The following is a 13,282-nucleotide window of genomic DNA, read 5'->3' on the forward strand; positions in this document are numbered from 1 at the left end:
ATTTGAAGAGTAAAGAGTAACTGTCACATTTTAGAAAGAGACAAGGGAGTGTCACCTGATTGGCTGTTGCAAAAGTCGTACAAATTTACAGTTTAGCCAACTTGTATGAATCTGTACGATTTCTCAGTGAGAGTCTGTTTCATCATAACTGTTTTATTCAATTTTCAGTTGAACTGAAAATGTTTCTCTTCAAGTTTATACATTATCTAATATTTTTACCCACTATGAAAAAAAGATATGTTATATGAGAATATTTTTATATGTTCAAGATAATAAGCAAATACAGTATGTTGTTGTCATTTGAACAGTAGGGAAATGGCTCCATGGTGTGATCCACTCTACTACTGTGCAAATTACAACTACTTAAGTTGGTAACCCAGGGCATTTTCACAGGTTGCCTTACTTTATAAAACCCTTGGTCAGCATAAAAGTATATATATATATATATATATATATACACATACATTAGAAAAAGGTTCAGATCTTTAGGTGAAATTATGCTTCCCTTTTTCTTTATAGCTCTGCAGATGGAAGCACAGCTTGAGTATTATATGCATCTGGTATTTGAATGTCAGGAACAGTGGGTGTGTAATGGCCAGCAGGTATTCGGAGTCCAGGGTCTCTATTTCACTGGCTCAATATAGCTAAAGCTAAGCATAACTTTGCCTCATGGAGCGACCCTAACCATTTGCGAAGCTAGAGAGCTTGATATTTCACGTAGAAGCACGCCATCACACAGGAAGCATTGTCTATTACTGACAAATCATTGGGTGCACATTAAAGTGCTCTTTCTGTCTAACAGTCACACACACACACACACACACACACACACACACACACACACACTAAAATGCACAAAAAAAGGTGTTATTCCCAATTCTGCAGGAACATTACTCTGCACCTGCCTCTCCACTTGCTCTTGCATTATGCCTACGAGAAAAAAGCTCATTATTCCAAACATTACCATCAAAAGGTCTGTGTGTCTTTAACACATAGTCAGAGTGACTCACTCTCACATAAAGAAAAGGATTTGATTGCTATTGTGATGTGTCTATGAATTAGAGTGTCTGTGCTTGATTATAGTCTGCTGAAATGTCAGGTCGCGCACACACACAGTTTCACGAAACTACACAAATACAGAGATCTTATATTTCCCAGGGTCAGTTTGCATCAATGAGCTCTAGCACAACTTTAAGTTCGTTCACCATGTAAGAGCAATAAGAATTCAGATCTTAAAAAGAGCAACATATAAAAAGAGAGGGGAATGATAGAACAGTCTTAACAGCAGCACACAAAGTTCTGAGAAAGGCTCCCTTAAGGGCGTTCAGTAAGAGTTGACAGTGTAGGAAGTTGGTTGACAAGAAAGAGAACATATCTATTGATTCTGATATAGAGTGAGAGGGCAGCCTTCAGCATTGGTACTTCAGTATGACACTTAAGTTCTTTATAATTACCAGCATGCTTTTCCCCCCATTAAACTACACGATTCAGCTAGTCAATAAAGAAAATACACTAATTCAAGGTAAGGAATGGCATTTGTTGTGTAGCCTATTGGTTAAAAATAATTTTCTTAATCCTTTATGCATTGTGCGTGTAACACAGACTCCAGAGAACAGAGGTTAAGATCCATATGCGGTGATTACTGTTTGAACAGTGCTTAAATAGTCTATGAATTTGAAATAGGGAACAGGTGTGAGTGTAATCAGTCCAGATTGGTATGCTGGGAGGTGTAGTTCGAGGTGCCCTCAGAACTCGGGCGAGAGGGACCTCTGGTGGTGAGCAGGAGGAGTCCTCGAGTTCGTGCCAGTGTGTGTGTGCCAGTGTGTGTGTTGTTGTTTTTTTTTTTCTTTTATTGTTTTAAGCATAAATCTCACAACATTTTGCTATATTAATTCTTAAAATAAGAAAAAAGGTAACACTTTACAATAATAATCTATTTAACATTAGTTAAAGTATTATTCTGGGTTCAATACAAGTTAAGCTCAATCGACAGCATTTGCGGCATAACGTTGATTACCACAAACATTAATTTCCACTCGTCCCCCCTTTTCTTTAAAAAAAGTTCAAATCTAGGTTAACAATGAGACAATTACAATGAATGGGGCCAATCTGTAAATGTTAAAATACTCACTATTTCAAAAGTATAGCCACAAGATACAAACAATATGTGTGTTAACATGATTTTAGTGTGATAATATTTGAAAAGAAAAGGAGGGACGAGTATTTTTTGTGGTAATCAGCATTTTGCATCAAATGCTGTCGATTGAGCTTAACTTGTATTGAAACTGGAATATTCCTTTAACAATGAACAATACTTTTACAGCATTTATTAATCTTGGTTAATGATCATTTCAACATATAGTAATACATTTTTAAAATCAAAAGTCGTTTATGTTATCATTAGTTAATGCACTATGAACTAACAAAAACTAATAATGAACAATTTTATTTTTGATAACTAACATTAACAAAGATTAATAAATGCTGTAAAAAAATATTGTTCATTGTTAGTTCATGATACCTAATGCATTAACTAATGTTAATGAATGAAACTTTATTGTAAAGTGTTACTGAAGAAAAGTAAGCATAATGCAAAATACACAATAAGATTCACAAGATCAATTCAAGATTCACAGTTTTGCTTCTCAAGTACATTTATCTTGTTTTAAGGATGTTTAGGTATTTTTACTGGGAAAAAAATAACAAAAATAGTGGTTAAGAAAATGTTTTATTTTTGCAGTGTAATCAAAATCAAACTTAATCTCTTCAGTTTGCTACAGGGTGGACGGCCCCTATAATTTGAATGGGCCGTTCAATGGTGATGTCACCATTTTGAAAAACATTCCACTAGCTTTGTCTGTGTGGCACAAACACATTGCCAGAGTGCATTGATATGTGGTTGCTAGGTTGTGCTCAGTTTTAATATGTTGATATGTAATTGCTAGGTTGTTCTGACTGGTCGCTAAGGTGTTCTGGGTGGTTGCTAGATGGTTCTTTGCTGGCCCAAGTCAAAAGAGTCATCTCCCAAGTCTCGATTATGTTTTGCTCAAGCTTTTTAGCCAATTTAATTGCAGGAAAAATCTCAAGTCTGACTGAAGTAACAGCACACCTCAACAAGCTGCATGATTTGAGGTATCATTCAAATCCTTGGAACAAACTGTGTTGGACACACTAATATTTATTACTTTGTTTATTCAAATCCATAACCCTGAGGGTGAGTAATCATTACAGTGGTGCATGCTTTAGCAAGCACCATTAATAAATATGTATCCAAGTCTTGCTTAGGAAATGTGCTATGTTGGGTATGATTACCAAATGTACACTCTAAGCAGTCTTACCTCCCAACTGTTGTCCTGGGTCTGTCTCTTCAGCTTGATGCTCCAGTCTTCTGAACTCACATCTGCACAGTGAGCTATCGTCAAGGCAACAGGGCATGAGAGGGTCAGACTAGGTGGGCCATATGTCACCTCAGGACTCAAAAGAATCTCCTGACCTTCATCAGACAAAGCACTGCAAAGAGAGAGAGAAAGACAGAGATTAATTGGTAAGGCTAAAATTTTGCTTTAAAATTTGTATTGCAGCACTGCTAATTCTGTTGGCTCCTTGTGATTAATAGCTAGTTGCTTTAAGTTCTTGTAGCTCAGTTGGTACACATGGCACTAGCAAAGTCAAGGTCATGGGTTTAATTCCTAGTAAAAACACTAACTGATCAAATGTATGCTTTAAAATGCACTGCAAGTACTGTTGCTTTGAATAAAAGCGTCTGTTGAATAAATAAATGTGTATGTAAGGTAATGCTTTGGGTTAACAATTTTCCAAATTAAAACATTTATTAATTCTGATTACATTTAACTGACCCTAAAGATCAGATGAAAAGATGGTAACACAAACAGAAAAGACAGTAAGAGACAGTAAAAGGTGGGAATTCACTAAGAATCAATTAAATTCAGTGACAGTGTTATTTATTTGCATGTGTTGTCTGCGTTGTTTTAGCACGTGATTCTTTAAAGAAATTAATCCAGACTGGCTCTTTAGAATGCCAAAAGCTCGTAAAATTACGATATGTCTCGATCGGAATATAAGGAATGTTCTGGGTTTAGCTCAATCAACAGCATTTGTGGCATCTGTTGATTACCAAAAAAAAAAAAAAAAAAAAAGACTTGTCCCTACTTTACTTTAAGAAAAGCAAATATCTGGGTTACAGTGAGGCACTAACAATGGAAGTGAATGGGGCCAACCCGTTTCAAAAAGTATAGCCACAATACGTAAACAATTTGCGTGTTAAAATGATTTTAGTGTGACAGTTACTTACTAACATTTTTCTGTGCAAAGTTATATCCTATTTTACAATTTTGTTGCTATGACGACGTAATGCTAAAACAACTGTAAAAACAACGATTTAAACAACTTTACAACTCAAATAATACACAAGTTTAAAAAGAATTAAGAATTAAGTGCTTTTATAAAACTATAAAAGCTTCACATTTCTGCCTTTAAACCCACCAAAAATTGGCCCCATTCACTTCCCTAGTAAGTGTCTCACTGCTTTTTTGTCTGTCTGCTTTTTTTTGTAAAGAAAAGGAGGGATGAGTCAAAAATATTTTTGTGGTAATCAACATTATGCCACAAATGCTGTTGATTGAGCTTAACTTGTATTGAACCCGAAATACTCCTTTAAGTTGGACTGTGAATGGTACGATATGTGGTATGTGAATAAGCTGCAGGATTTTGTGCTGAAACAGCATGCGCTATACAGAGGCTTGTCTAGTAAATCCCCTGAGTGTTCAACTCAATTATATCTTTCTAAAAATCTCTCAAATGTCTCCTAAATTACAACTTGCTGAGCACTATAAAAGAATACAGACCAAGAGAATAACTTGTGTGAAAAAGGGAAATCTCTGCTCAATGTGCCTCAGTAAAATAAAAGTGGGATTGATTTCACCAGAAGATGCTAATGTTGAAATAAATGGAATTAGTTAATAAAATGGCAGCCAGCAACTAAGATAACACCACGAACAAACATTAGCTAGACACAGAGGTAGATTTGTCAGAAAAGAAACATACCAAGTATCCAAACAGCAGTCCCAGCTAACTCAAACACAAGAGATTAGCCTGCAGACTCAGCGCTAATGCAGATATATTGTAGTTTGTGATGGAAGTAAAGATTCCGGGGGGCAGTTGGACTTGATTGCATGTGGATCAGCAAGTGTGTGTGCTTATGTGTGAGTTCCCTGGGTCGATGATGTTGTTTGAAGTGCTTTCTGAGGAGCCTAGTGACATATTGAGAGAGTTTGGATGTGTTAGTGTCGATCGATATGACTGCTGTGGATCCTCAGCAAGGATTAGTCATCTACAGCGGGGGAGTTCAGGCAGGACTGGGTGGCGCCATGGAGAACTAGTACACTGACACAGCGGATTACATGAAACATATACCTGCTGTAAACACAACTGTGATTACTTAGCATTCATGCTAACTGCACTATACATAGATTCAAACTAGACTGTGAGTGGTGTTTGTCCACGGCATGCACAACTGCTATGATGCTAGGGTGTTATGGGTGGTTGCCAAGGCGTTGTCATGTGGTTGCTAAGTAGTGAAAGGTGTTCTACTTAGAAGTATTTAAAATGTTGCGAGAGAGTTCAGGGTTGTTGCTAGGTGGCTGTTAAATAGCCCAATTCAGAAGTGCCGATCTCCTTTCTAGAAAAAAAACAAATACAAAAAACAAATTTTAAACCATCCTAAACTGGTTTGCTGGTCTTAGCTGGATTAAGATGGTCTCCCAGCCTGCCCAAGCTGGTGCTTAACCTGTATAGCTAGGAGGCCAGCTGGTCCCAGCTAAAAAGGGCTTAAAACCCTTCTAAAACCAGTCAGCAGACCAGGCTGGATCTAAGCTAAGATAATTTATAATGTTTTTGTTTGTTTGTTTGTTTGTTATTTTCTTCAGCAGGGCAAGTCTCTTTGATATTCTGGTCCCAAGATATGGCTATGGCACCAAGGGATTATGTTTTATTTATTTTTTTTTTTTTTTATCCACCAGAAATTGCAAATCTGATCACTTAGAAAAATAATAGCACACCTCTCCTCAATAAGCAGCATGCTTATCTTTCATGTCCACGGCACAAATTAGTTTTGAAAAAGTATGAGCAATAGCAAGCTAAAAAGGATACTTGCCTTATCAAGCACTATTAATAATGATGACTTTTACAAATACAGGCAGAGTGTCAAGCGTTTATTTCACAACTGGAACAGTTTTTCATTCTGAGCAGGTGGCATGCTGAGACAGCCATCCAATTACAGTGTGTGACACTGGCTGTGTCTCGTTTTGAAGGCTGCATGCTAGATGCGTCCTTTGAAGGCTGCAGTATACCAAGTGTCCTCCTTTAAACAAGCCTCGTTTAAACAAGACGACCTTCGTAGGACAAACGGAAACGTAACGTAACATGGTTGCTATGACAGCACGCCACTCTTTAACAAGTGCGAGCGCTTTGAGTGAGAAGGGAACAAAGTCCCTCTGGAATGGAATGCATGAGGTACATTTTAGGATAGTTATAATGATATAAAAAGAAAAGAAAATAGATTTTACAGGTGTACTTTTAGTCTAATACTTTATTTTAATTATATATTATATATTAATATAATTGTACATATTATAATGTATATTATATACATTATATACATTATATATATACTGCACCCATCTACTGAGGTACTTCAACTTGGGAATTAACATTACTTGTGTTTGAACATCATATTTACGGGCAAATTGGCATCATTTTTTTTTTTAGACATTTCCGTTGAAGCAAAGAATTGTGGGTTGTGAGTGCCCACAAAGGATACACCTCATGCAAAGAAGGTCGCATTCGAAGTGTCCTACTCGCCTTTCTGAAACGAGACAGTATGCGGCCGACAAATGCGACCTCCAGAGGACGCAGCCTTCCAAATGAGATACAGCCACTGTACTGAGTCAACTGCCCAGTCACTAACAAGTTTCTGAACTCTCACTCACTTAATTTGCACTGTTTGTTTACATGCTGATTTATCTATATTAAGTAATTACCTGCTCCATTCTAACATCCCCATTTATCGAGATTGCATCCAAACTTTTTTGCATCCAAACCTTTTTGTGTCTGCAATAAAGGCAATTAATGCTGATGAAGCAGCTAAACTTGTGTCATTTTGGAGAAGAGAGGGAAAGACTTAGCTGACATTTACAGCCTTTTAATGAAATAGTCTCACACACCTGAAACACAAGCACAAATATGTGTGTGTTTCTTTAACTACAGGTACTTTTTACTAAAACTAACAGATTTAAACTTTTTTCTTTCAGTTATATAATTTTGTATATATTTTTTTTAACCATGTCTTCATAATTTATTTTTACTTTGTTTCAAATGGCTTTTATGTATAGATGTTATTGTTGTACCTTTGTCTCAGACACAGACTTTTAATCCTAAAATATGAAAATCCATCATGAAAATAGAAATTATTACAGTTTTAAATGATGATAATCTATGCAAAAAGTTAAAAAACAAAAAAACAAACAAACAAACAAACATAACATTACATTAATTGTACACAAATAACAACTGTCCAACAGAAGCATTCATAAGATGTAACATAAGAAATAAAATTAAATATTATTCGAAAACAATATTTTAATGCGTGTCATTTGGTAAAAATTTGCAAAAAGAGTAAAAAAATATTCCTTTGCTAATTGGGTGTATTTAGGATACATAAAATTCTAGCTATGAAATTAGACTCAGCAAAAAAAAGGTGTATGCCATTTTGTTACAAAAATGTTTAAACCACAAAATTAATTGTGATTTGAGATGTGGTATCAGTTCATGTCAGTTCAGGAAAAACAACAGAATTTTCCAGTGAAGCATTTATTTTCACTGTTGAATATTGCTAGCAGATGAGTGAGTTTGAAAGTTTTTTTTTTTTTTTTTTTTTTAAAGGAGTTTAATTTAAAAACACCCATGTACACAAATACACATGGAATGCAATTTTTTTTTTTTTTTTTCTGAAATATCTGAAATAGCAGTGAACTAATGACAAAGGTATCAATATTGATGTGTCTGTGTGAATCTAAGGACCCCCTATGCTTTTCAAATAAACAGGTTTGTCAATTACAATGGTGTGGAAAGCTAACTGTGATTTTGATAGCCTGTTCCCCTCCTTCTCTATCACTTTTTCTCATCCTCACACAGAAACCCAGAGACCAACCAACTTGCAAAAATAAAAACCAAAACTGGTCCCACAGGAAAGCACCACAAATTGACCAAGTGTCTCCATTGCATTCTGAGCCGCAGGTATTATGCCTGATCAGTATGAACAATTATCCATCACAGATCAGACTGCCAGCCAAAACAATTCATCCACATGGTCACACTGCTCAAGAGTAGTTGGCAAGGTTGCCAAGTGGCTGTTTTAAATCTGATCACAAATGGATGTATTGCTGGTAAAAATGAGATGTCATTCTATTTTGACAACAAACCTGCAGCATGTTCATATCAGGAACAAGATGAATAATTTTACTTGTCTCTGCACATTAAGCTGGGAAAGGAGAAAGTGTTTTAATAAAAGATTACACACTTCAAATATAATCAGAGTGTACTTTCATTAACACAGCATACATTATTTCCTTGCAATACAAATGTTCTGTGTGAATGTAAAGGGGTTAGAGGGAAAGGAGGCGGTGTGTGTGGAATCACGACCCGGCCCCGCCATCCACCCTGCCACAGTGACATCCAAGAAAATCTACGGGAAGCACACGGGAGAGCTTTAAGCTCTGCAAATAGCCCAGATGTCTGAGCAAACTCAATCCTATCACTGTGAACAAATAAAAAAAAGAGTCTCTGATTGATCCTTTTTTTCAGATTCTGCTCTCTATAGCCGCTGTTATGAGGACTCTGGAGATCGTAAAGCTAAATTTAGGAGGTTCTGCAGATTGATTTCTGTCTCTGTCGTCTTCTAACCTCCTCCCTTCCCCTTTTGTAAATGCTTTGTGGTCTGAATGCAGTGTTGTGGATTGAATTTCTCCCTGCCACTTTCCACAACTGTCAAAAGACAGGCTTTTACTGACAACTGGGCTGAGAAGCTAAGGCTGGACTGACAGGAAGCTGCTCAGTGGAGGTGTTGGTGCTTCGTCCGGGAGATGGGAAGCAAACAGCTCTGAGCTTATCATAGGCAAGCAGAAACCTTCATCTATGGGCTTGCTGAGATTGAGGTTTTCATCTATAAGCAGCGAAGGATGCTGAAGAGTCTCTGAACACTCATGATCTTTGATCTCTATCAATCCCAGCAAGCCTATGACAGTGGCTGAGGATTGAGAGGTGTCTACTGTCTAATTCTTGGGTGATATTCCTGAGTTTTCCAACTTTAGTGTTTAAATCCTCACTCACTGAAGCTTGCTAGTAATTTTTAGAAGGTTAATCCGAAAGTTAAGCAGCTAAGAAGATTTTCACACCTGAAATACATTCTCACACTATTCCTTGATGACTGTAAAAAACAAAAACAAACAAACAAAAACAAAAATTCTTAATTAGATTTTTGTTGTTTTGTTTTCCAGTAAAACATTTCTGAACATCCTTAGAACAAGAAAAATATACTTTAAAAGCTACATTGTGTAAGATAATGCAACTTGTTTTTAGAGGATATATCTTAAATTAAGTTTGTTTTTCTTATTCCATTAGCAATTTTACATACAGATTTAGTCATTTAGCAGATGCTTTTATCCAAAGTGAATTACAGGAAGGAATAGGAGGAATAGAACAAGCAATTTTTCATACAAAAGTAAATAATGTAAAAATAAATGTAAAAATAAAAATACTGATTAAGAAAGGGATTTTTTTTGCAGCATATGTCAGTGGAATTTTTTGGAATAAATATATTACACCACTATTCTACTTTTATAAGACCCTTATCAGGCAAACCATTCTAAAGTAATAGCTTTGAATCTCTCGAGTGAGCAAGACGATGTGTTTTTTGCACAGGGATCATGCTCTTACAGGAGGCATCATGGTGATGTCTACCGCACTGGTCACAGGTTGAGCACAGTGCCATTGTTTTAGAAACACCATCTTTTTTCTCCTCAGTGTGACAGGCTGGCACAGATGGCTGATAACCTGATAGACTCTACAGTGTTTCACCACTCACCCTGTCTCACACTAGGTCTGGCATACTAACACTATAAAGGTACAACATTTTAAATAAGCCCCAAGGGAGCCAGTCACACCTAGCTGCCTTCAATATAAAGGGCTGCTGGTGTAACTACAGCATTGTGACTGAAACATAATGCCCTCTTCCACAGTGAAGAGCGAATTTCACTGACTGGCTCTGGCAAGTGGAAGTATGACTGAGGGTAAGAAAATTAAAGTGAGGTAAAGAAAGTAACAAATGGTAATAGAAAAAGAAAGGCCCTTCAGAAATGAGATTTTAGATGCTGGTCTCCAGCACGGGATGCTGGTGTTCCTAGGATTCTTAGGCACTTCTCCTGCAAGACTTCCTTAATCATATAACTTCCTTAAAAATAAAAATAAAAAAAAATAATAAAAAACTGGTGTGCTGGTCTTAGATGGTTTAGGCTGGTATCCCAACCTGGCTAAGCATGTCTTTATCTGGTCTAGCTTGTCTTCTAGCCTGACCAGATAAAGATTTGCCCAAAGCCCATCTAAAGCCAGCCAACAGACCACCTAAGTCCAGAAAAACAGCTTTGGATGGTTTAAGATTTTTGTTTTTTTCAGCAGGCAGACAAGCCTAGCTAAGTTTTGTTGATGAACATTATGGCCATTGGCTGGTGCATCAGCTAGATCAGCACCAAACCAGCAAAAGCCAGCCTGGACATTGAAATTCATGCTGGTCCAAGCTGGTCTTTTCAGCAGGGGAGACAAATGGTGCAGTTTGTGTGTATGAGTTTATTGGATACATTACCTCGAGTCCTGCTGTGTAATGCTCATATACAGTTCCCAGGTTGTGTCCTCTTCAATCGCTCCATGAGGCACCAGCAAACTCACACCTAGCAAAAATAACACACAAACACACACGCAAACACACAAAAACAATTTTCACAATCCTACAACATGACTAAATGGGACTTGGATGCTTAACTAGAACAAAAAAGTCTTCTTCGGAAACAACCTTAATTTCCCAAAAGCCCTTTTAGAGTAATGAACAGATTGGTGGATGCTCGGAATCGTGACATAACATTTTTCTTGTGGGACTTCTACATGACAACATGTCCTCTTAAAATCAGTGTAAAACCTCTCTTATGAAACAATGTGTACAGACTGTATAAGTGAACTAATCGATTAAAGTGTACATTGATCATTGACCTGTTGGAATGAGCAGTCTTGCAAGCCCTAGTGCAGACACACACCAGCCTTGTGAGACATAATAAGGCTTCTGTTAAGTTGTTGGAGTCAGTATTCACCTTTAAAGGTCTTAAAGGCTGAGTGAAAACTCCAGCACGTTTTAACAAATGCACTAGCCTCTAACCTTTCTCACACTTCTGCCAACCTGTCAAGACTCTTTACATCATGTGAGAGTATAAGAGGTGGGAAAGAGAGAGAAATTTAAAAAGATGGAGAGAGAGAGGGAGGGAGGGATGGACCCAAGAGACTCCTAAATCAATGCCGCCCTGCTGGTGTGTCTGGCTCTTTGTCAGCTGACCCTCTCTCTCAGCTGCTGGGTGCTGTGCCCACATCCTCTTTAAAACTCAACACAGCCACTACAGTCACTGTGTGTGAGAGATAAAAAGATGAAAGGAAAGATGGAGACAGAATCAAGAGAAAAATAATTTTGTCTGGTATGCATGCATATGAGCTTCTATCTCTCTACCCTTTTGAAAACTGTTGCCACTGTTACCATTGGCTTGTCCATTGGGGGGTAAGGCACTATTTGTAAATATTTTGTAGAGGCTAAATGGCACCCCAGTTTGACAGCGAAATGTCCCGTTTTGTACTCAAGTTCTCAAAATGCTCAAGCTCAAGCAAAAAGTTGCTTTATTTATTAAACTATTTTTCATCCCCAAAGGAAGGTTTTGTCAGTTTTAGCTCACCTTTAGGGATAATTTTGTCCCCATACTATAGCTATGTATGCACACACACAAACAAAGTACTTCTCTAACCTGTGTTAGGCACCACCAGTCGTCCTCCACCGTGCCCAAACACCCCGCTGGTTCTTAGCAGCCGTTTGCCAGTTGACATATTGGAGACCAGTGCTGGCTGAACGGGTGCCAGTTGACTTTTTCCCCTTCCACCCAGCGTTCCCCCTACACCTCCGATATCCTGTACCACACCACGAGGAAAGGTTTGAGATGGGGCCTTTGCATGATACTCCGCCCTCTCGGACACACCCAGGGACACCATAAAAGAACTGTGAACTTTGACCTTGAGGTCAGGGAGTGGATCAAAAAGCGCAGGTTCAGGGATGAACTCCTTCTCCATGGAGTCGGGGAAACAGATGGGGCTGGTGTAGTTTCGTGACACAGTCAGATCTGGCTGCATGGAGGAGTTCATTAACAGAGGGTTACCTGGAGCACAGAGACAGGATGGTAGAGAGAGCTAGACATTGATCTCTCTGTGTGTAACAAAATGTTTGCTACATTTCACGAAAAATAAATGGAACATACTATATCATATACCATTACTTAGAGGAGGCAATTATCTTTAAAACAAGCCCACACACTGCGTAATCGGATACATACATCATTAGACAATCCAAATTAAGAACAATGTTCACACAGCACATACATGTTAGCTTTCCTGGATCAGATGACTTAATCGGAAATGATGTAGTACGTTGTCCAATATCATGGAATGCTCAACCAATCATATTAGAATTCAGATCACTGCAACCAGAGGTGGAAGTCATCCAAATATGGGCAGAGAGGATCATTCACTCTAATTACATATGGACACCAGGAGATGGTGCCAAGTACATGACACAGAATGGAACTGAATGAGATCTCGTTACTCATACCTGCATGCTTAGAAGAGAGAGAACATATCTTTAGTCACTGATGTGTAATTAGTTCTTATGTACAATTATTATGTTTTATTTGTTTGGAGAGGCATTTGGACACTTGTAGAGGTTTTTGGACAGTAGGATAAATCATTTTTGTAATGCTGTAACTTTTGATTGCTTTGTCGTATCAACACAAAATTTGACTCAGTTACATGTGACATAATTAGAAAACAAAATCAGTTTCTGGAGCTACCTTATTTACACCATGAAATAAGAAAAAAGCTATTTTTTTGGCTCAGCTATTCTGTTTTAGTG

The 13,282-nt window shown here is 37.6% G+C and overlaps 1 protein-coding gene across 1 annotated transcript in view; it reads right to left on the reverse strand.

Annotated features, from left to right (window-relative positions):
* unc5da (unc-5 netrin receptor Da) overlaps positions 1-13,282 on the reverse strand; it is a 383,276-nt gene that overhangs the window by 16,445 nt on the left and 353,549 nt on the right. The window contains exons 10-12 of the mRNA XM_051677090.1: positions 12,129-12,533; positions 10,934-11,018; positions 3,339-3,510 (exon numbers count right to left, since the gene is read on the reverse strand). Coding sequence (XP_051533050.1) covers positions 3,339-3,510; positions 10,934-11,018; positions 12,129-12,533 — 662 coding nt within the window. The remainder of the gene's footprint in view (positions 1-3,338; positions 3,511-10,933; positions 11,019-12,128; positions 12,534-13,282) is intronic.

This window comes from Myxocyprinus asiaticus, chromosome 38 (genome assembly GCF_019703515.2).
Source record: "Myxocyprinus asiaticus isolate MX2 ecotype Aquarium Trade chromosome 38, UBuf_Myxa_2, whole genome shotgun sequence".
In the NCBI taxonomy this organism is placed as follows: domain Eukaryota; kingdom Metazoa; phylum Chordata; class Actinopteri; order Cypriniformes; family Catostomidae; genus Myxocyprinus; species Myxocyprinus asiaticus.